The sequence below is a fragment of the Gymnodraco acuticeps genome, unplaced genomic scaffold, assembly GCF_902827175.1.
Source record: "Gymnodraco acuticeps unplaced genomic scaffold, fGymAcu1.1, whole genome shotgun sequence".
Taxonomy (NCBI): Eukaryota; Metazoa; Chordata; class Actinopteri; order Perciformes; family Bathydraconidae; genus Gymnodraco; species Gymnodraco acuticeps.
In genome coordinates, this window is record NW_022991358.1 from 334,402 (window position 1) to 357,587 (window position 23,186).

The window sequence follows — 23,186 nt, forward strand, 5'->3', positions numbered from 1 at the left end:
AGTGTGGGAACTGTGGAGTAAAAGAAGATGTAGAACATATCTTGTTACATTGTGACATCTATAAAGCGGAAAGAGAACAACTAAAGGCTGAAGTTTTAGAGGCAGAGAGGGAATGGAGTGTGGTTGGTGTTTTGGGAACAAAAGGAGAGGGAGTAAGAGCTACCAGAAAGGCACTGTTTACATTCTTGAGTGAAACTGGGGTAGGAAAAATGATTTAACATTAGGTCAGGAAAGAACATAGATTTTTAATTTTGTTTTATTTATTTGATGTTTTTGTTGATTTATTTTGATTAGATCATAGGTTAAAGAGTGGAATGATATGATGATTCATACTCATGTACAGTAGGTGGCGGTATGCACCTTTTAAGTTGTTTGCAATCCGCCAAAAACGAGAGAAGAAGAAGAAGAAGCAGATGCGCATTGCAAATCGGGCATTCAGATCGGTAGTCACTGGGTCCAGGTGGCGTCTCGTCGCTACGGTTCTCTCTCTGTGTTCCTGAGAAAGTGTGTGTGAGCTCCAGCTCTACTGATCCATCATCTGTGTGTTTGGATAAACCTCCGAATGGACTCTGTGCTCTTTTTTCTGGAGCGTTTACCTCGGACTATAGGAGCTAGCTTAGCATGCTAGCTGGAAACACGTTGGCAACAGTAGTCAGATTGAGAGTTTGATGCAGAGAGAAACGGTGTGTTTAACGGAGTTTGCAGGAACAGGTGATCTAGGAAACATGAGTAAAGTCCAAATGCTGCTGTCGTTGAAGAAGCAGCGACTCACTGCTGAAGAGATATTTGCTCTGTTTGAAAAAACGATAGCAGAGTACGAAGAAGAGCTGTCTCGTTCAAAAGAGGAGAACAAGAGACTCCAGAAGCTACTGGACGCTGTTTTACAGCCTCAGCTTCGGATACACAGAGCAGGTCTGTTCCCTTTACTCTTCATTAACACTTTAAACCAGGGGTGTCCAAACTACGGCCCGGGGGCCGGTGTTACCGAATAAGATGTGGGCCGAACAACTGGTGATATTCTATAACGTATAGGCAGATGTACCAGGGGCGTGGCCTTTGTCGAATAACCAGGGAATACACATTTCGATCGCTTCTTCTGTCGTTTGCATAAATCTTTTGGTATATTTGGCTCCATAGGAACACTTTGATGCACTTTCAGTACCAGTGTGTGAGGTTGTGGTTGCGATGCCGATATGCGGGCGAGGACTACAAAAAGACACGAGGTGACCAAAACATTGCAAGCTTGAATAAATCATTTAAACCATTTATTTTCCCCAGACTTATTACTGAATATCATTCATAATGTGATACCAAGTCCATCTGAGACCTGTGTATACCTTCAGACAGCCTCCAAGTGAAGCACACGTTGTTTACTCACAGTTTGAAAGCAGCGTGGAGCTGTGATCCGCCCAAGATAAACTGTGATACGACTTCTGTGGCTTGTTCTTGTTGTCAGTCTTATATTTGTATCGTATATCGTTATTAATATGATATCGAGTTGATTTGAGACCCGTTTATACTTTCATACCGTCTGTTAGTGAAACATTCAGTCTGTCTGAGTTGTAAACTTTACACCCATCTCCAACGCAACGTGGAGAGCTGTGGTAAACAGTGATTAAAGATTAAACTGTGATACGAGTTCTGTGGTTATCAACCAGCGATCATGTTTAATATTAAAGACTACACACATGTATCCCCCTTATCAAAACGGTATTCTGCACTTTGCCAGACTTATCCAGATCACATTTGACTGTTTACTCGTTTTGCAAAGATAGAAGCAGAAATGTTATTGCTACATTTGCAGGGATATTTAGAATTTAAAATGCTGCTTGATCGTTAATTTTGTTCTCGGCAAACAATATTATGAATCCTCTTTTCAAAAATATTATTCAATGTCCGTTGACATGAAAATAACAAAGTTCATGCTGTACTCAAACCCCAGTCCCAATAGCAAAAATCCCTCCTGCCATGCACGTTATGAGTGAGCCACGGATCAATACGATGTAATTTATCATTCCAGTTTATTTTCTCACATTAACATTGTTAAAAGAGTCTAAACAATTCAACCCGACCATCTTTTATAATGTGAGCGAATGTATGCACACTTTAAGCCATATAATATAAATATTACAGTAGGCATTTGCTTTGAAATAGTATATACTGACTGAGCATCATTAAGACCCACGAGATCATATCCTAGTTCATCAGCCTGCGAGCCTACATTACGTTGTGATAAGTGGTCATTTTACGTATTATTCTAGTGCACACATTAAGTTCACATATGCAAATCAGGCCATGTGTTTCGTTATGTAGTAGCTATAATCATCACCGGTCATGGAAATACAACAATAACAAGGAATTTATATTAATATTACCAAGTTACACAGAAATAGATAAAACACATGAGAACAAAGACCACATAGATAAACGCATAAACGTTAAGTTAGAAACTAAAACATGTTAACAACAGTGAAAAAGTATGAATATATGTGTTTCTAGTTCTCAACGTAGCCTATGTGAGTACCAGTGGCGGCCGGCCCATAGGGGCGCTAGGGGCGCCGCCCCACCTCTTCCCACATACAAAAAAAATATTAAATACATTTTTTTTTAAAAAACATATATTTTATATTTCTATTTTTAATGAACAAGGTAAATATCATACAATTGGTATCAGTAAAATGTATAATCTACAATAAAATCTCGTTTTAAATTGTGTTACGATGTCTAAAGTTACTGATAAGTCACATGATTCCTGCCTGGCCTTGCCCGTGGCATTAGTTTATCATTACCGGGCGGAGCCCCCGAGCCAAACAGCAGCAACCAGCACGTTGCAAAAGTCTCAATAGTAAACTGTGCCGCCGAAACATAATTTCAGCCAATCAGCGCCGTCAAATATTTTGGTCACGAGGGCGCTCACGTTGGCGCCCACGTTGCTTACGTGCGTTGACGTGAGTTGTTTTTTAGACTCGTGAGTGACCAAGGTGACGCAGTAGTTGGATGAGAATGGCTTCATGTGCAGGTGTAGTCGCCGGACCTCGGTCCCCGCCCAATTCCGTTCAAGAGCTAATCTCCAATCCTTTCGAAAGGAGAAGTTTGGGAGATAAACTGTTGCTTAAAGACCTTGGACCGGACCAACCCGATTTGTATATATCGCAGCAAGCTCGTGAAAAAGACAAAACGTATCAACGAGGCTTCTCACGTAGCTTGTACACCAGAAAGGCATGGCTAGCTGGATGCAAACAGGTAAATGCTGTCTTTTGTTTCCCATGCTTGCTCTTCAAACAGCCGGCGACAGATACGATCTGTTCAGAAACTACTAACTAAAAGTTAAACAAGTACAAACCACAGACTGTCTGTGTCATGGAGAATACAGTCGCTGGTTTATTTATGTCTGTATAGGCCGTTGTTGTGAGTGTGGACGGTCGGAGCATATATAACGTTAGCTTAGCCAAGCTCCATTTAGAAAACATGCATTTTAAAAGGGTTTTTCGCCTGCCGTCTGTCTGCAGACTTGTCAAAGCATTAATTCTTGGTTTTTACTAACCGGTATCAGTATGTTGTTAATTCGGCATCATTTTGAAACGTGTAATACAATTAAATCACGGTAAAATATTTTCATCTTGTTGTAGTTGTAATAACGATACATGAAATATAAGACTGACAACAAGAACAACAAGCCACAGAAGTCGTATCACAGTTTATCCTGGGCGGATCACGGCTCCACAGCTGAAGACTTCTCCACGCTGCTTTCAAACTGTGAGTAAACAACGTGTGCTTCACTTGTAGGCTGTCTGAAGGTATACACAGGTCTCAGATGGACTTGGTATCACATTAAGAATGATATTCAGTAATAAGTCTGGCAAAAATAAATGGTTTAAATGATTTATTCAAGCTTGCAATGTTTTGAACACACATCCCCAGTCACCTCATGTGTCTTTTTGTAGTCCTCGCTGTACGCGTCTGCATATTGGCATCACAACCACAACCTCACACACTGGTACTGAATGTGCATCAAAGTGTTCCTATGGAGCCAAATATACCAAAATATTTTTGTAAACGACAGAAGAAGCGATCGAAATGTGTATTTCCTAGTTATTAGACAAAGGCCACGCCCCTGATACATCTGCCTATACCGTTATAGAATATCACCAGTTGTTCGGCCCACATCTTATTCGGGAACACCGGCCCTCAGCTAATTCAAAAAGTATTTGGGAAATATGGCCCACAAATAAAATGTGCTTTTCTCATATTGTACTTCTTAAATATATATGTACAGCCATATTACACACTAGTATTCATGTGTTAATAAGCTCACTTTTAAAATAAATTCAGTCAATTCATGCTGATAAAATGTTCTAACAAATCTTAGTTGATGAAAAAAAGCCTAATAACTTATTAACGCAACAAGCTTGAAATAGACCCTTCATATTTCATGTTATTATAATCACTCTGAGACTTCTGTTTTTAAGGGATGAGCTGTACACGATAAATGAAACCCGATAGAAAGCTTTGATATAGGCTGTTTTTTTCTTAAAGCATATTAATGTATTAAGCCTAATTTAGCTAACTTATAACTTAAAGGTCCCATGTCATGGCCATTTCCACTGATCATAATTCCATTGTTGAGGTCTACTAGAATAGATTTATACTGTGCAATTTTCCAAACTCACATTGGTTTCGCATACAGCATCTCTGTAAAGTATGTCTATTCAGCAGTATTCACTCTCTCCACTAAACGGCTCGTTGCAGCTCTTGCCCCCCCCCTCCCTGTGAGCCCAGTGTGCTCCGATTGGTCGGGACGTTGTGAATCGCGCTGAGCTCCGTGGAGGTGTGATTTCCTTTTTTAGCGATACACAGCCAAACTCACCCTGAGCACACACAAAGTCACAGCCCAAGTAAAAACAATAAGTGTGGCTTGATATTGAGTAAGAAAAAGGTTGATAAACGCTGTGAGAATGGTTCTGCAGAGAGAATGGGTCTGCAGAGAGAATGGGTCTGCAGAGAGAATGGGTCTGCAGAGAGAATTTCGCCGCGATCCCAACTGTCTGTTATCAGCCTGCAGCCAGGGAGGAGAAATCAGTGGAGCTGCATGCACTGAGTGTGTGAGGAAGTCCGTGGATTGGTCAATTTGGACCAATCAGCGGGGGCTTAACGTAACGGCTCCGCGGACGTAACGTAACAGCTCCACGGATTGGTCCATTTCGTTCCGGGGACGACATGACATCATGATGTACCCGGAAGAATAAAATTGACAATGACGTATCTCCAACGAGGCGTTTTGGCGTTTTCTGTGTTAGAGTTTTACTCGCTACAGGGTGTACTTTGAGGGTTTTGACTCTGCACACCATTTACATGCATACAAACCTTCATGTAAGAGTTTGGTACCTTTCTCCATGTTTCTGTCCCCCCACTTATGTTCTGTGTTGGTTCATGTGAGCACTGCAGCAAAATGCTCTCATTTTGTTAACACTTTCAACTCTTTTTCAAGCTGAACAATAATTTCTTTGATTTAAAGACAAGTGAATACATTACATATAAGGAATTAATAAATTAATTATCATGCAATTATATTGACCAAAAAGTAATCTACAAAATAAATGTGGAAAATATTTAATTAATAAAATAATAAATGTTTCCTTTTGCAGTTGTTCCACTAATTATCTCTCTTCATTTTTTTAATGTTCCCCATTATAAAGGTATTTTTTAATGATTAATTCATTGTTAAATGTATGTATTTATTTTTTCATCTTGAGACAAGAAATACAAACTTACATTTTGGGTGTATTCAGATTGCGGGTTCCCTCTTCTATCATCATTTATAGAAGTGCAACCTTAAACATGCACACAGTAAAATGCGACACTGACAATAATCAAGAAACGTCATAAATCAAACACTGACAGGGAACATTTTATTGCAGTATCATTACTTTTACATAAGAAGGTGCTGTACATCTTTCTGAGAATACTTTTAAGTACTTTTACTTAAAGGGGACCTAGTATGCAAAATGCACTTTTTGATGTATTTTATACATAAATATGTGTCCCTGGTGTGTAAGGAGACTCAAATATTCAGAAAATACAACCCTCTCACTTTTCCTCCTTACCCACATCTCAACAAAAGAAAACGGGGGTGCAAACGAGCAGATCCAGGATTTGGCTCCTATGACGTCATTGGTGAAATGTGGCTTGAGTGCTAACAGCTAACGGCTGATGTTGTTTTTCTGTAGTTCGCATTGAAGATGACATCACGGCTCCGCCTACACTGCGTACTATAGTTACTGCCCCAGCCAAGCCCGCCTTAACCTGCCATCAGGCCCTGGGGCTGATAGGTTTTGTAGGCCCCCTATTTAAACAACAAATCAAAGTCATTTATAGCCTCGGCAGGCTCTGTGATCGCACTTCTCCACTCTGCTCTACGCGCGCCTGGTCCTCTCCTCCAGATGAGTGACGTATTGGCTGTAAGGCAACTCAAGAGGATCATCATACACGGTCAAATTCCGAACATTTAAACATAGCCTACACTTCATTCTTTACTTTGTCCGTTATTATATGTAGAAGATATTACTTTTTTCTCCGTCATGTTGTTTCCATAGCAACAACTTCAAACAGGAAGTTAACCTAAATTACATTTAAGACACTGCAACGAAAGTAACAAAAACAATGTAAAATCCTTTTCCGTTTCACAGAACACAAATTGGGTTATTTACATAATTATGTTTACACTGTCGATTGTTATTTTTGGGTGACACACGACACATCAAATCACATCTACAGACCAAGACGAAGCGAATGGAAGTACTCCCATACTCCTAGCGTGTGAAAATGTTTGTGAAAAACGTGTGCAAAATCTCCGAAAACGGAGCAGTGGCTGCGATGCTAGCTTTGCGGCTAGCGGTTAGCATTTTCAATGGAAATATACATCGAAATTACCGGTAAATTACCGTACAGCCAATCACAATGCATGACGTCATGACGTCATTGGTAAGAGACGGACCCCGAACACATATGGTACCCCGAACACATATGGTACCGACACCGGCACCGCTGCCGCTCGGTACAGAACTCATCTGTCCTTCCTCCTCATCCTGGCCTACAGGTTTAAAATAACCTGTAAGCTTCGACATGTTTTGTAATAGCTGCTTGTCTCGAAACTCCTTTTCCCTCAACAATTTCCTTTTCCGAGCGCCACTCAAACTTTTTCTTCTCCGACATTTTCTCCTAAACAACCTTCATCTGTTACTCAATCACTCGCAATTTGTATAAGTCACATGTGAAACATATTCTCATTCTAATTGGCTGTTAAGTGGTTCCCACTGACTGTTTCGGAGTCATCATTTTTGAGAGAAATCTCTGGAAACCATCGATCTGATTGATTAGCGGAGCAAATGATCAAAATAGTATGGAGGGAAGATATTTTCGTTTGGATTACTGCTGGTCTGGGGGAAGCTCACGAATGTGTGTGTATACTAGGGGTGTTGAAAATAATCGTTTCTACGATGCATTGCGATGCGGACGTGGACGATTCGGTCTCGATGCAGTGACGGAAGATAATCGGTTATAGCGTAGTAACGTTGCTTCCTGATTTTCCGGCCGCGGCTTTACTATAAAGTTTTTTTTTTCTGTCACTTTAATATCAAATCGGTCGGTGACGCAGAGATCAGGGAACAGACGTGACAGCGGCACAGCAACACCAAACACGTAGCAGTCGTAGCAGTTAATTAAGTCTTGGATTGCAAAGTATGAATGTCCTCTAGCAATTTTCAGACGATATATACGTGTGTAAAGTTTGTGAAGGCAAGAGGAAAAAAGCTTCCGCGAGCACCGTCTCCTCTCCGTTCCTCCAAATCCCGCCCCCTCCCTGAAAATAATGAGTGACAGGCTGATAGTGACCCGATAGAAACGTTATTATTCACTTAATCACTGAGATATAATGAAGCTAATTTAATCTCATTCATTCATGGGATTTATGTAACAGTAAGACAGAGAATGTAAGTGTGCACCCACATGCAGTATTTTAGTTGTTATATGCTGTTGTAAATACTCCTGTTGTCTGCTGTGTTCAGACTCAAGTCCTGTGTGTGATGCCACATTCAGGACATTCAGTGTCCTTTTTTTAACAGAAGACCGTTGCTAGAAGCTGCAGCTAGACTGCAGAAGCATTATTTTTTTGTTTTTGAGGATGGAACAACTTCACACACAGATATAGGGAGGCTAGACCTATACAATTCATTTATTTTGGTTTATAAATGAATGTCAAGACATTTATGTTATTGATTTCTGAAGCACTTTCTAAATAATAAAAAGAGAGTTCATATGTATTTACTGCATGAATGCATTGATGAAAAATAAGCCATGTGCAGTAATATAGAAAATTGAGGATGCAACGCATTGGTATGAATCGTGATGCATCGGGATATCAAATTGAATCGAATCGTTGACAGGATAATCGTAATCGAATCGTGAGACCAGTGAAGATGCACAGCCCTAGTGTATACGTGTTTGTGTATTTTTGCGTTTGTGTGTATTGTGTTTGTTTCCCGGGGAAAACACTCACGAGAAACACTGGCTGTTTCAAATTACTCTGTTTTCCGCTTGTAATTATGCCGTTACAAGCTTCAAAGTTGTATTTATCATCTGAATTTGCCGAAACAAGTTTAATATTCTGAAAGCCAAGACTTAGTTTATTTGAAATCAGATAAAAACAAACTGTAACGGACCCTGCTGTGTTATCTATGATTACTATACTCTTACATTAATAATTTGCTGTGGAACAGCAGAGTGGCGAGGGAGAGCAGTCTTCTTCCCTTTACAAGCTTCAAAAATGTATTTATCGTGTGATTTTGGAAATAAAAATGTCATATTCTGAAAGCCAAGACTTTGTTTATTTAAAAAAAATAATAATTTGATTTTTTAATTTTTTGTTTTAATTGGCTCTAGATAGGCCCCCGATCTCCGTAGGCCCCTGGGCTTCAGCCCAGGTCAGCCCGTGCATTAAGGCGGCCCTGGCCCCAGCTACTAAACTGTAATGGAAACGCAGCATAAAGTGAGCCAGTCCTAACAAAGCCTAACTAACCAAAAACATACCATATCCAATACAAACACTTTTTTTGAAAGTTGTTTATTTATTTTTGGTTCATTTATAGTTGTGAGTGTGTCTGGGCTTCTGAATAAGCCTCACCTGTCTCCCTCCTCTCCCCCCTGCTCCTCCCTGCTCCTCTTTGAGGCAGCAGCAAAGACTAGTTTTAGCTCTCAACAAGTTTTTTAAGTTTCTTACCTTTTTTTTCACCCATTTACATTTTTTTTTCTTTTTAGTCATGCATATTTGACTAATCACTCCCCCCTCAAATGGAAATATGTGTTTACATAAATGGTGACCAAACCGTTTGAGACCCACAGAGATGACTTAGACTTATGACGCATTTCCACTACACGGCCTCGCTCGGTATGGCTAGGCCTCGTTAGGACTGGCTCACTTTATGGCGCATTTCCATTACAGTTTAGGAACTGGGGTAGTATCTATAGTAACGCAGTGTAGGCGGAGCCGTGATGTCATCTTCAATGAGAGCCCCATAAAAACAACACAGCCGTTAGCCCTCAGAGCTCACAGCTCCTAATTTAGTTCAGAAACTAGACAAAAGTTAAAGAAGTACAAACCACAGACTGTCTGTGTCATGGCGAATACAGTCGCTGGTTTCATATATAACGTTAGCTTAGCCAAGCTCCATTTAGAAAACATGCATTTTAAAAGGGTGTCTCTCCTGCCGTCTGTCTGCAGACTTGTCAAAGCATTAATTCATGGATTTTACTAACCGGTATCAGTATGTTGTTACTTCGGCATCATTTTGAAACATGTATTACAATTAAATCACGGTCAAATATGTTCATCTTGTTGTAGTTGTAAAGAATCGCTGGCAAGGGGGTTGCCAGCGATTCTCTCTCTAGTTTAGCATACTTAGCCCGACTCAGCCTGGTTGTTCCTGGCCCTAGAACCACGAATTTATGGGGCCAGAAAAACTGTGAATTAGGACCCGCTAGCCAGTACTAGGCCAAGTGGAAACGCAACCAAAAACGGGCCCCGCACGGCTCGGCACGCTTAAAGCGAACTCCGCGCTGCAGTGGAAACGCGCCATAAATTAACTATCTAAACACTCAGAGAGTCCTTAACCTCACCTGAGCTGTAGTTATCTCTCTCAGTCTGACAGCAGAGGACTCTCCCTTCACCTTGTTGTTGAAACGGCTCCTTAAAGCAGCTAGCTATTGTTAACTGTGATGGTTATTCTCGCGTCCAGGAAAGAGAAGCTTAAAAAGGAGACTAAATGGAGTCTCTGAGATGTTTTCAAATTGGTACTTTAATTAATAAAAAGCGTGGTACAGTCACAAACAGGATATTGTCCGACAGAAAAGCAGCTGTCTCTGGCCCTCGCTAGCAGAGAAAAGAGGCCGAACCGCTCAGGTGCTGCTCTTATATAGCTTCTGTAGGCTCCTCCCTGCGGGCCGGCCCTCCACATCTTAATGTCCGTTGTTACGTTAAACAGAGGATTCAGGCTTTGTACATTCAATATATACTTAAACACGACTCTTCTCCTCATATTGTCTTTCATCACTTTTCCTTTAACACATTCTAAACGTTGTAGTTAATATTCTAGAAAATACTTCACGGCTGGTTTGGTTTCTGGTCATTCCGGATGTTGTCACATCTTACCCACGTCTGTAAACAATAACTTTATTCAAAGAAACTATACCTTCATTTAATATTCAGCAATAATAATACTTCTATAGTTGCAGTGTTAAAATCAGTAGGTTTCGGTGTGCATCACTCCATGTCATTTCGCTACTAAATTAACCTCTATAAGAAATGGTAAACTAGCCACATGCTAACCGGAGATGACGGATTTTCAGAATAAAAGCTTAACTGGTTGTGCACAATAATTTTCTGGTTTTTCAGTATAAAACAGCATTTAAACTGAAGGTACATTTAAGGTACTTTATGCCATCAAAACATTGATTTTAATTTCTAACAGTCCCTCCTTACACACCTAAAAGGTGTGTATAATACTGAAATCAATGAGTTCTTCATCTGAACTCTGCATAGTACATAATTCATATCAAAAACATACAATCAAAATGGAATAGTGCGAATATCCTCAACTTTACAAAAATACAAAAATACTTTGACTGTGTTCAAACATAAAAGTTTTCCCTTGTGCATAACTTCTAGTGTTAACATTCAATATGGCTCTTCAAAATAGCAGCAATGGCTTGGTATCAGAACATTTCTTCCTCCCTCCTTTCACAGAAACCGTTCTTATACCACGCTCAGTGTTAAGGCACTTGTTTTTACAAAGTGAAAATAAACTATTCATTTTAGAATTGTAATGATTCGAAAATACATGAAATCTACCATATAGAACAGTGAAAAATAATAAAAATGAAATAAACTATCTTGTACCAGTGTAATGTAATAATAAAACAAAAAATACACTATCTTGGAATAGTATAGAGTAATTAAAAATAAAAATACACTATCTTGGAATAGTATAGAGTTCAGTGAAATGGATTCACTCCATTTTAGCATTTTATTTTGCTCACTTCTTCAGATGATTTAATCATTTAAAGAGTCACATCGGCTGGACATTCATTGAACAATCTCATCTCTGAACATCCACATCATTTAACATCATTCAAACTAACTCGTCATTTTCATCTACATCTGTATACGGGGGTGGATCGTCCTGTTCTGCTAGCATTTGTAACTGTCTCCTCATGAGAAATGTACCCTCCCTCCTTTCATACCATTTAAGGTATGAAAGTAATATGTTCTCTAGAAGAGGCCGTTGTAATCAATCGGTATTTTAGGACATGGAATTAGTGCTACATTTAGGCCTCCCCTGGGCGCCCCTATGCTATCCTTGTACCCTGGAGCCTAAACTCCCCCTGGGACTGGTCTCTTAGCCCTACTGGCTTTGGGGTGGTCTGTTCTAATACAGTGATAAAGTCCCTGAAATGGTGTGAAAACCGGTGGAATATCAATAACTCATTATACTAATTTATTTTCATTTCTGGTCTACTTAAATAACTATGCTAACCCCCTTTAAACAGTGTGTGGAACCTTGGGTGCTCTAACAAGGACTTCAAAAACAGAAGTCATTTCATTAATGGTTTGTAGTTCAATTCAGGAATTTTCACTCATGGCAGATATGTTTCTCCTTTTAAATAACATCTCTAAATGTCAGGTCATCACTGATTAAATGGAGGAGCATTAGGAGGTGGTGGCACTTGTCTTTTAAAACTCATACTCTGGTGCCGTGCGCTCCCTCTGAAGCTGTAAGTAAGATTTAAAACATCTGCAGGGTGGGTTGAGCAACCCCTTCTCCCTGAACGATATTTATTGTTGAAAATATGCACCATTAAAATGAGTGATCCAAGGCCCCGCATGTATTACTCCCAATTGTACTAGTTTTTTCAAAATTAAAATCTTCAATCGCTCTTTGCCTAGTGTCTTTTTAAAACTCTACATCTTGGACGACAAACAAATGTTGTTTCCACCTTAACAGTTCTCCTGTGGTAATAACCATGCTACAATGGTGAAACCAATACTCTAGATTGGAATACTTTCTTTGGCTTGGTTCCAGCTCTACCTTTAACATTTTCCATTCAAATAAAGATTTGCCTGCTATCTATATTGTAACAAATTAAATCTTCCCCAAATTCTCACATGAATAAGAATCTCTATAAGAATAATTTGTTTATATTATGAAAAGATTGAATAATATGTTCTACCCTCAGTGTGTTTTTAGGATTATTTTCTAATAAGTGTGTTTATGTGTAAACTCACTCACTCCTGTGTTCCTTCTCTCCCCCTCTGGTCGTCAAGCCACGACCCCCTCACGTTCTGCTGGCCCATGCCAACTCCTCTGGTTCTGTCTCCTCCTCCATCCTGTCTTCTCCTCAGTCCATCCGCACTTGGATCTTCCCGCTGTAATTCTTTTCAGTGGCCAAACTGCTTTGCATTTCATCTCCTCCTTTTCAGTCTCTTGGCTGTTGCATGGAGTGGTGTATTCTGCTCTCATGTCCCACTCTGCTCTTGTGCCAAATCTCGCGGCTCAGTTTGGAACTTCATGTCCTGTTTGAGGGACCGATGAGAGTTTGCCTCTTTGTCAGCATGCTGGTTTGGTTCTGGATGCCTCAGGTGGAGATGGTTCTGGATGCCTCAGGTGGAGATGGTTCTGGATGCCTCAGGTGGTTGTTGGTTCAGCTCGGGTTGTCTGTCTTTAAATCGGAGGAGGAGTCTCCTGTGGTGAGGTCATTTGTCTGAAGATGGGGTCGTAGCGTTCTGACAGGCAGAGAGAGAGAGAGAGATCTCGGGCAGCATTACCTATAGCTAATTCTAACACACTGAGGTAAAATATATCCAATCCTTTCCACTCTATTTTCCTAATCTTACTATCTGTCTTAGATGTTAAATGTCATCTAAACCCAATTAATGTCTACTAATGGTTGTGCCATATCCCTAAACATTGTTTCCACCCACTGTAACATGGCTACTCCAAATAACTCTTTCAGGAAACCATTTTCTTCTATAGATTAAAAATACCTACATGTTTCAAGCACCACATATTTCACACACTATAAAAGAACGTCCCCATATTTTCTCCATTACTTTAAATCTCACTGTTATTTAGAACATAAGTAACTTTTGTGACTGAACATATCTGCAATGTCGCCACAATCTGCTGGGGAATTTTGTTCATAGAGTTTGTACGTACAAAGCTGTACTTGTGGGTTAGTAGCCTGTTTCTACTGTAATCATTTTTCAATAATTGTGCTCAGTTCACCGGTTGGTTGTCCATAAACTTAACAGGGGTGTTTCTGGCACAGACTAAAACATGGATCCAGTGTATTTTTAGATTCCCCTAATCTGTAAATTCCCATCACCTACATATCCCAATCACTTAAACCCATCTCATCATTTGATACAAGAACTGCATATATGGGGGGTGAATCATCTTGATTATAACCGCCTCACCTTTGGGACCAAGTATTTCTAACTCCTCCTCTTGTTGCTCAGCTGATCTTTTGGCTCTGGGGATAAGTGAAAGTCTCTGAAACACAGCTGGAGTTTTGTTAGTGATGTGGGCATTCTCTATGAGTGGACTAATGGATCCATGTCTTACTTGATATTGTACTCCCCATCCAACCAGAAAGGTGCCAAGTGTAATGAGCACAATCAACAATGCTATTCTGACTCTTATCCCTAGGGGACCCCACAATAGCTTTGGCTTTGTTCTTGACATCATCTCTATTTTCTCCCTGGTTGTGTCAGTTACAGAATTTAAATAATGAGTACTATAATAACGTATACTAAAATTTGACTCTTTTTCAGATGTAAAACAAAAATAGGTTTTCACTTTAGTGTACTATCTATAAAAATCTATAGACAATTCGTCTTTTGAGCTGTTTCTATCTTTATCTTATTTCTATTTATTGTTTTGTTCCAGCTCTGCCAAATCAGTCCTAACTCCCAATAATGTTCTGGAAGTTGCCAGTGAAGGGTGACAATGTGTGAGGTGGTGTCAATTTGCTCCTTTTTCTTTACCTTTAAACCGGAGCGCGTGTGAAGTTCGTTACAACTTCTCACTGTTCCGTCCACCGGGGATCAGCTCACTGTCTTTTGTGAACTTTCACCCTCACCCAATCACCTGGCAGAACAGGAGTCTCTTCTGGTGTCTCGTCTTGTATCTCTGTAGCTTTCCTAGCCTGTGTAGACAAAACTTGGATAATATTACTCAGAGTTCTGACATATTCATCACTTCTATTCGTCTAATATCCAAAACTGGACCACTCCCTCCTTGGAGGAGGCCCAAGCTTTGGCATACCTTTTGTCGTTATGAGACCTATTATTAACTACATTTTATTATTCATTAACTACAACGTCACTGAAATCAACATATCTGTATAATCATGACACTCCCTCCTTTGAGCAGAACATGCTCAATTAATATTGCAATGATTACCCTATTCTGAACAGGACATGTAAAACCCATAACGTTGCATTAAATAAATATAACTTCTCCGTGTACCCATAAGGCGTACAAAATATCGTATGATGTGTGGCTTTCTGATGGTATAAAAACATATTCACTCAAATCTGCCATTAGCACAAAAATGGTTTACATGTTGCAATAATGGCTTTTGTCCTGGTATTATGCATCATTGTTGCTGCGAAAAACAATACCCCTGGTGTCGCTAATGCGTCTCAATAATTCTAGGATTAGAGGATTGTTTGATACTGCTGAACAAAGATATGATAAAATAATATTTATCTAAACTAGAGGGAAACATACGAACCATTCTCACAGAGGGTGACATGCATGAAGGGCTGGTGCCCCTCACTCAAAATGAGATAGTGCCTTACGCACTACACTATAAATCAGTAAAATTACTCAAGAATAAATAAATAAAAACTGATTCTTTAAACTGTTGTTAAAACCCTACAACTTCTTCATCCAAGCTCTCAATCAGTGTTATGTTATTTAATCTGCAGCTCATTGCCTTAAAACAGATACTTCAGACCGATTATAAAATTGTGTTTGAGAAAAATGTAATCTGACTCCATAAATCACATAATTGTTTGACTAAAAAACTACACTTCCACTAACAATAAATGAAGTTCCCCTTTAAACACAGCCCCGGTCTTCTGACGGGGTCTATCTATGTACTGGCTGGAAAATGTTGTGCCAGTCTCTGTCGCTCCGTCACTGTTCTCCCGCTAACAGTCACTCTCTAGTTCTGCTGGGTTCTTGTTGACTTCTTCACTGGTTTGAGACAAGCGACCCTATCGGACACCTCCCTTTGTAGCCAGACTTCACCACAGCAGAAGCGAGTTTCTGTTTTTAGGTCTCAACAGCTCCACGTCAGGTGTATCGCCGCCCCTTGAACTGCAGTCGGTGTAAACAGGAGGATTTGGTATGGATCCTCCGTCTTGGGCGAGTACTAGGTTTCCGTCTTCATATTTTTGGGTGGAAACCCCATCGTCTTGACCTCACTAGCTGTGTGGACACAATAGTTTTCTGTGTGGGGGAACAACATCACTCGTAATCTCTTTCCTTCTCATAATTACAAAAATAGTCTGCTAAATGTTCTATTCTGTGGATGCTTTATGTGTAAATGCAAATGCTACTCTCGATTCTGTTTTTACATTAAACATTAAACCTCTCCCTTCTGTGGTGACATATATGGCTCAATGTAGCTGGATTTCAAAATACCCTTGTGCTGAAGATGCATCACCTGGTGGTCTGGCCCTCTGAGCTTCCTCATTGTTGTGGTTGATACCAGGGTGTCAGTGGCATTTGGGTCATGTTTGGCAATGCTGTTCGTCTTTGACATCCCTGAGACCCCCTGCTTCTGTCGTAGTCATGGAAACCTCCCCCAGGGTAACTACATGGAGGGCCATTGTTTGGTGCATGTTGCCTTAGTAGTTGCGGGCAATCTCTGGTCCAATGGCCCATTTGGTTGCAATGGTAACATCCCTCAAACCGTAAACGTCTTCTGCCTGTGCCTCCTTGGAAACCTCCTGGTTGTTGGTTCTGCATCTGATTCTCTGGCACTATCTGAGATTTAACTGTTTGAGGTGTCTGCTCTGCATTCTCTGGTTCTTCCTGAGCTTGAATTGTTGGAGGTGTCTGCCCTGCCTTCTCTGGAAGTTTCCCCTCCCTTCTCCTTGTCTTGTTCCTACAAGCTACGGTGTCTTGTTTTTTCTGCTATGTCTTCCCTCACTGGCAGGTCTGCTACTCGGACCACATTTATGCTGTGTGCCAATAGGCTGGCATATTCCAGATGGAGTATCAGACTTGTAACTCTTATAAATCTTTCTTCATCTTCACTCCAGATAGTTCTTTTAATTGGAAAGGTTAAAGCATCTGATCAGATTATTACCCTTTCCTTGATATCTGCGGTTGAGCCTGGCTCTGCGTCTAGTCTCAATTTAGTTTCTTTTGGTGACATGTTCTCTAACTATTCGAATGAATATTATTAAGTTATCAAAGATTGAAACACTAATCCTCCGACTAGCACCTTCGTTCCTGATAAATAATATCCTATGTCATCCGAACTTAACTTTAAATCTGGGTAGGTTTTTTTTTTTTTTTTTTTAGAATATATATATATTTTTTTTTATGATTTAAGTTTTTTTTTTTTTTTTTTTGTAAAATATTAATAAATTAAAAGATAACATTTTTTTGAAATTTTAAAATAAAAATTGTACAGTGTATCGTTTTTGACTTTGAGATAAGAAAATCGAAGTCTTGTGAAAATCTAAATCTACTGTGTACAGTGCATACTGAAATGTATGGAACTATGTAAATGTCATAATTTGTGTTAGATTTAATCAATTGGTGTTTGAATATTCTACAGTCTAGTTTGAAAGTCTATGATGTAAAGTTTCTCATATGTTAATTAGAAACCACTTTGTAATTCTGTCCCGGCGAATGTGTTCATCAATAACACTCAAAATTAAGCTTCAAAATGTTATAATATCTTTGTAATAATTCTGTATTACCAGCAGAGTGCGCTGTTGTAATTTCCAGCTTAATCCACTAGGGATAGCTGTTGCAAAACTGACCTCTTTTTAACAAGAAGAAGCTTATTTCCTTAAAAATGGGAAGAAAATGTGAATATGGTTAAACAACACAGCACATAACCGCCAAAACACACTTGCAAACAAGAATATCTCAAATAAACCGCCAATACACACTTGCAAACAAGAATATCTCAAATAAACCGCCAATACACACTTGCAAACAAGAATATCTCAAATAAACCGCCAATACGCACTTGCAAACAACAATATTTTCAAAACCAGACTCCTACAAATACCAAACTTCCCACGGTAAGATAACCTGTCTATTTTATAGTTCCAACTTCTGCCAATAAATATGATTTGTCCTTCTCAATATGGAGTGCCTAGCCTCATGTGAGTGGGACTGTGTGTCAAAACAAACAGAGTACTTTCAATTAGCATTTCACGAAATGGCGACTGCCGTGTGGCTTATTTTCAGCATGAGGACAAGACAAGATGGCAACTGATTTTCCAACCTTTGACCTGAAGAACAAAGGGATTTGAAAACACCTCGTGGCTCTCAGAGGGGAGTTTAAATAATGGCGGGGTGTAATCTTGTCAAGAAAATTGAACACAAAACAACACTGCAGTTTAAAATAACATTTCTATCTAGTTTACTATGAAAAAAATGGGCTTTATCTTATTGATATCATCACTTAAAGTTAGGAACCCTTACGCATAAGCTATAAACCTATCTACGTATTATTTGACTTTATAGTCCACTATTGGTCAACTGCTGCCATTTCGACACGCTAGGTGGGAGTATTATGGTAACTTATCAGCGACTATTAAATGACCGTCGTCAATTTAACGTAATGCTGTTGTAACTCCACATCTCGTATTCCACCCGCAATATCTTGGTTGAAACTAGAACAGTTATGACCACTGATAAAGCTTACACCTTAATCAAGCCTTTCCTCAAAAGGACTTTTTTAAAACAGTTCTCAACTGTTTTCGACTAACACTGTCTTCAGTTACTCAACCCTAAGTTGATTCGCTATGCCTTGTTTGTTTTCAATTACTTGATCCCTAATCAATTCGCTATGTCCCACAGATCTTAACAATAATCGTTAAATGGACTTATATATCCTTACGTCATAGGCTAATTTAACTACTGACGTAACCAGAGACACCTACATGAAAACACAACAAGACACCTACCCAAAGTACAATGGCCTCACACATTTATATTTTAAAATACTACACACACACAAATTAATAGCATGCAGGGTTAGATATAAGAAAAAAAGAAATTGGAACTCACCCTGATTGTGAAAATGCAACGCCATGTGTTATGGAATTCTTATTGTTATAAATTTGGTTGTTTTGACATTAAATACACAGCTATTTTCAGGATCCGCTGGCCTCCGTCCAACACAAACCTATTTTGTACTGCATAAACTATGAAGAATTTGATTTAACAGGTTTCCTCTTACCAAGTATTCGAGCTCGTTGTGTCGAACGGAAGCCGCGTCTCCGGAAAACAGCTGGTTGTGTAGTCTCTTCTGTCCAACGAGAATCACGTCGCGGAGCACCAATTGTTAACTGTGATGGTTATTCTCGCGTCCAGGAAAGAGAAGCTTAAAAAGGAGACTAAATGGAGTCTCTGAGATGTTTTCAAATTGGTACTTTAATTAATAAAAAGCGTGGTACAGTCACAAACAGGATATTGTCCGACAGAAAAGCAGCTGTCTCTGGCCCTCGCTAGCAGAGAAAAGAGGCCGAACCGCTCAGGTGCTGCTCTTATATAGCTTCTGTAGGCTCCTCCCTGCGGGTCGGCCCTCCACATCTTAATGTCCGTTGTTACGTTAAACAGAGGATTCAGGCTTTGTACATTCAATATATACTTAAACACGACTCTTCTCCTCATATTGTCTTTCATCACTTTTCCTTTAACACATTCTAAACGTTGTAGTTAATATTCTAGAAAATACTTCACGGCTGGTTTGGTTTCTGGTCATTCCGGATGTTGTCACATCTTACCCACGTCTGTAAACAATAACTTTATTCAAAGAAACTATACCTTCATTTAATATTCAGCAATAATAATACTTCTATAGTTGCAGTGTTAAAATCAGTAGGTTTCGGTGTGCATCACTCCATGTCATTTCGCTACTAAATTAACCTCTATAAGAAATGGTAAACTAGCCACATGCTAACCGGAGATGACGGATTTTCAGAATAAAAGCTTAACTGGTTGTGCACAATAATTTTCTGGTTTTTCAGTATAAAACAGCATTTAAACTGAAGGTACATTTAAGGTACTTTATGCCATCAAAACATTGATTTTAATTTCTAACACTAACCAGATGCTAACAACAAAATTACAAGTAACCGGTGGACACTCTCGCTCTCTCTCGCTCGCGCCACACATACACACACCCTGATTTATGATCGGTATGGGATAGGCCATGTCGGCAGGCCACATAATTTAGACAGACGTCACCCTGTGTGAGGAAAACCCACAGCGTTGCGTTCACAATATATTAATAAAACATTTAAAAAATCAGCAGGTCACTCAACAGGCCAGGCCATCGAGAAACCTCCCGGTCCTCCCGATAGCCAGTCCGGGCCTCCTTCTGAGTACTTCTCCCACCTTACACGTAATTGGGGCAACAGAACTCCGAGTTAAGGAAGTTGAAAACGGTGCATTTCTCCGTATGAATATGATGCCTTTTGGCCAGCTGACGGAGAGATTGCTCGTGTTTCCGTGAAAATACTTATGGCAAACGAGCATTGACCACATCGTCTGTGAGCGAGATGCCCCGCCCCCCACACAGAGGAGAGAGAGAGAAAGAGAGATCTCTGCACCAAACACGTTAGATGTCAAGGGAGATATATGCCTCATCACACTTTGTTGATTTTGGCATTAAAGCTGAAAGACTTGTCGACGGCTCGTCCACTTTTCTTTTAACTGCCGGTTGTGTTAAAACCATAGACTGTATATATAAATGGACGTAGGGTCCGTGACGTCACCCATAGGATTCTGCAGAGTTGCCGTGAAGCCCTTAGTAGGCGGAGTCGGCCACTAACGGCTCGACAGTGACGTCAGAGTCTAACTCCCGCCTGCTCCAAATAAGGGCAAAGAGGCGGAGCCGAGGCGGGACAGGGCGGGACCTGCTGCCAACGAGCGTGATGTTCCAGACCTAGCTCAGGCTAAGAAGCTAAGCTAACATGCTCTCAGTATTAAGCTAACAACACAGTCTATGCTAACAACCCTGCCTATGCTAACAACCCAGCTTGCGGTCACTGCTCCTCGTTCCCGGCATATTCTGAAGGTAAGATACCCTGTAACTTTACAAAACTTGTCCTTTTGATTTAAATGTTCTTGAACCTACACTATACAATTGTTTTTTAAGTGCTTCACCGTTTTTCAAATATAAATGTCATTTGTAACTAAACTTTGTAAACTAGCAGAGATATGGCCAGTGTTGCATGAATTAAATGTAATGAATGAAATATGACTGTAGAAAAAGAAAGGTGCTTTTATATTGATTAAACCATTTTTATTTCTTTCAGCATTAAGAAAAAAGAAGATGGCAACCTCCTCCACGCCAAACTGCACAACCTGTAAGTTGATGGTCCTGGCTTACTTTACATGACTTCAGATGGTTGACATTACACACAAACATACTATACATATATGTGTGTGTATATATATATATATACATGTGTGCACAATTGTAGATAAACAGCACGCAGTATATAAATATTTATATATATATATATATAAACTGTGTGCTGTTAATCTGTTTTTTGAGGTTTTGCTCTCTTGTTACTTTTAACCATACAGGTGTGATTTCATAGTTATTTTGTATGTTATTGTCAAAGGAACAACATGAGCAACCCTTTATACTTACTTTGATATTCCTCATTATCTGAAGCATTTGTTACACTCATTTATTTTCCTCCCATAGTGACTGTATGGATAATCGGAGACAGCTACGTCCGGCGTGGAGCCCAGAGAGCTACAGAGACCATCGGCAGCAACCTTGGCCTCGACCTGAGGGTGTGCTGGTTCAGTTGGGGTGGACTGCGCTGGAGAGGTGTCCTCCCTTTCTTTTCCTACTCCCTGCGAGGAATAGCAGTCCCGGATGTCCTCCTCATCCACTGTGACTTGGGGGATGTGCCCAGTGTTCAGTTGCTGAACCAGATGAAGGAGGACCTGCACCAGCTTCACCATCGGCACCCTGGCATGAAGATCATGCTCTCCCAGATCAACCAGAGGCGCCTGTGGAGGGCTGGTGCAAATGCTGTCAAAATTGACAAGGCCCGGAAGTTTGTTAACAGTGTTATGGCTACTTTTGTTCATAGCCTAAATGGTGTCATTGTTGACCACTCCAACATTAGACATGACAGTCCTGGGCTTTTTTTGCGAGATAGAGTTCATTTCACCCCTAGGGGAAATGATATTTTTTTAAAGTCACTAGCCAATTGCCTGAAAGACCACCTCCAAAGACTGTGAACTGCTAAAATGTCAGTATCACTGTTTTTGGATTTGGCCTTTAGAGTATGTATTCTAAGGCCCTTGCTAAGCCCAGACTGTCATGGCTAATGTTGAGTTAGATATTACATCTGTAGCCATAACACTGTTAACATGGCTGCTCTTCCTCTTCCCCACATCCCACCCCCCCCTCTTCCCCCAATGGACTCTGTAGCTCTCCAGGCCCATGCTGGGCATGGCTGTCTGTCAAACCTTTTATTTTGTATTTGTTATGATGTTTTTTGTTTATTTGTTAAAATAATTCTGTATTTATGTAAATATTGAAAATAAATTACATTCATATTTTCACTTCTTTTGTCTACTGCTTACTGAAAATGTTAGCTATCACATCCAAATGGGACTATCAAATGAAAGGATAAGCTTACCATACAATACAGAAAACATTACACATTAAGGCTCAAATCTTTTCCCAAGCCGTAGCAGTCTGAAAAGAGTCCCAAGTTTAAAAACACAAAATCTTGACAATGAATGAAACGCTGTCATTTATCAGTGACAATGCAAACAACAAGAAGGTCTCCCCTAATCCCATGTGTTTTGGCATCAAATATGTCATAAGCATACCATAGAATGTAATTATGAAGTGCAATACCCACAATCCCAACAGGGTCGTAACATCACAAAAGATAATACCTTTTAGAGAGTTTCGAAATTGTTCAGTATGCAGATAAATATTTGTTTTACAATAGAAACATTTTTCTCCATAAATGTTCCCACATGTTGTGAGCATCAACTTTAAATCTTTTGTCAACAAATAAAAAACATCTTAATTTCCTTTACGACAACATTTTGTTTATAACACCACTACATTAACAATAAGCATAGGAAAATGATAAATGTCGACATTTAAGATTGTGCTTTTACTCTGTATTTAATCAGATCTATTTCACATTGAAAATGTGATAAATACAGAAGCCACATTGAAAGTTACATCTTGCATTTTATGAAAAGTAAAGAATAATTTTATGACTTAAGTACACTAGAAAATAAATTAAAGATGTGCAACAACTGTATCGGTAATTAAAATGATATAACTTATGTTCAGGGTTGGGAGGGCTACTTGCCAAA

At 39.7% G+C, this 23,186-nt stretch overlaps 2 protein-coding genes across 3 annotated transcripts in view; both read left to right on the forward strand.

Moving 5' to 3' along the window:
• The window catches only part of LOC117562789 (zinc finger protein 2 homolog), a gene marked incomplete at its 3' end in the record, with an annotated part of 57,033 nt that overhangs the window by 28,403 nt on the left and 5,444 nt on the right, over positions 1–23,186 (forward strand). The window lies entirely within an intron of this gene.
• On the forward strand, positions 653–23,121 carry LOC117562790. 2 transcript variants are annotated; one of them, XM_034240679.1, is made up of 3 exons: positions 653–912; positions 21,137–21,187; positions 21,535–23,120. In XM_034240679.1, the coding sequence occupies exons 1-3, from the start codon at positions 669–671 to the stop codon at positions 22,080–22,082; spliced, it is 843 nt and encodes a 280-aa protein (XP_034096570.1). In that variant the 5' UTR covers positions 653–668; the 3' UTR covers positions 22,083–23,120. The 2 variants fall into 2 exon arrangements, 1 of the variants encoding a protein (XP_034096570.1); XR_004571619.1 differs by lacking the exon at positions 653–912 and adding an exon at positions 19,940–20,895 and having other exon boundaries at positions 21,535–23,121.

Coding starts and splice junctions, on each gene's coding strand:
- LOC117562790 (XM_034240679.1), top strand. CDS start 669: ATGCAGAGAGAAACGGTGTGTTTAACGGAGTTTGCAGGAACAGGTGAT. Junction 913..21,136: donor GCTTCGGATACACAGAGCAG/GTCTGTTCCCTT, acceptor TATTTCTTTCAG/CATTAAGAAAAAAGAAGATG. Junction 21,188..21,534: donor CACGCCAAACTGCACAACCT/GTAAGTTGATGG, acceptor TTCCTCCCATAG/TGACTGTATGGATAATCGGA.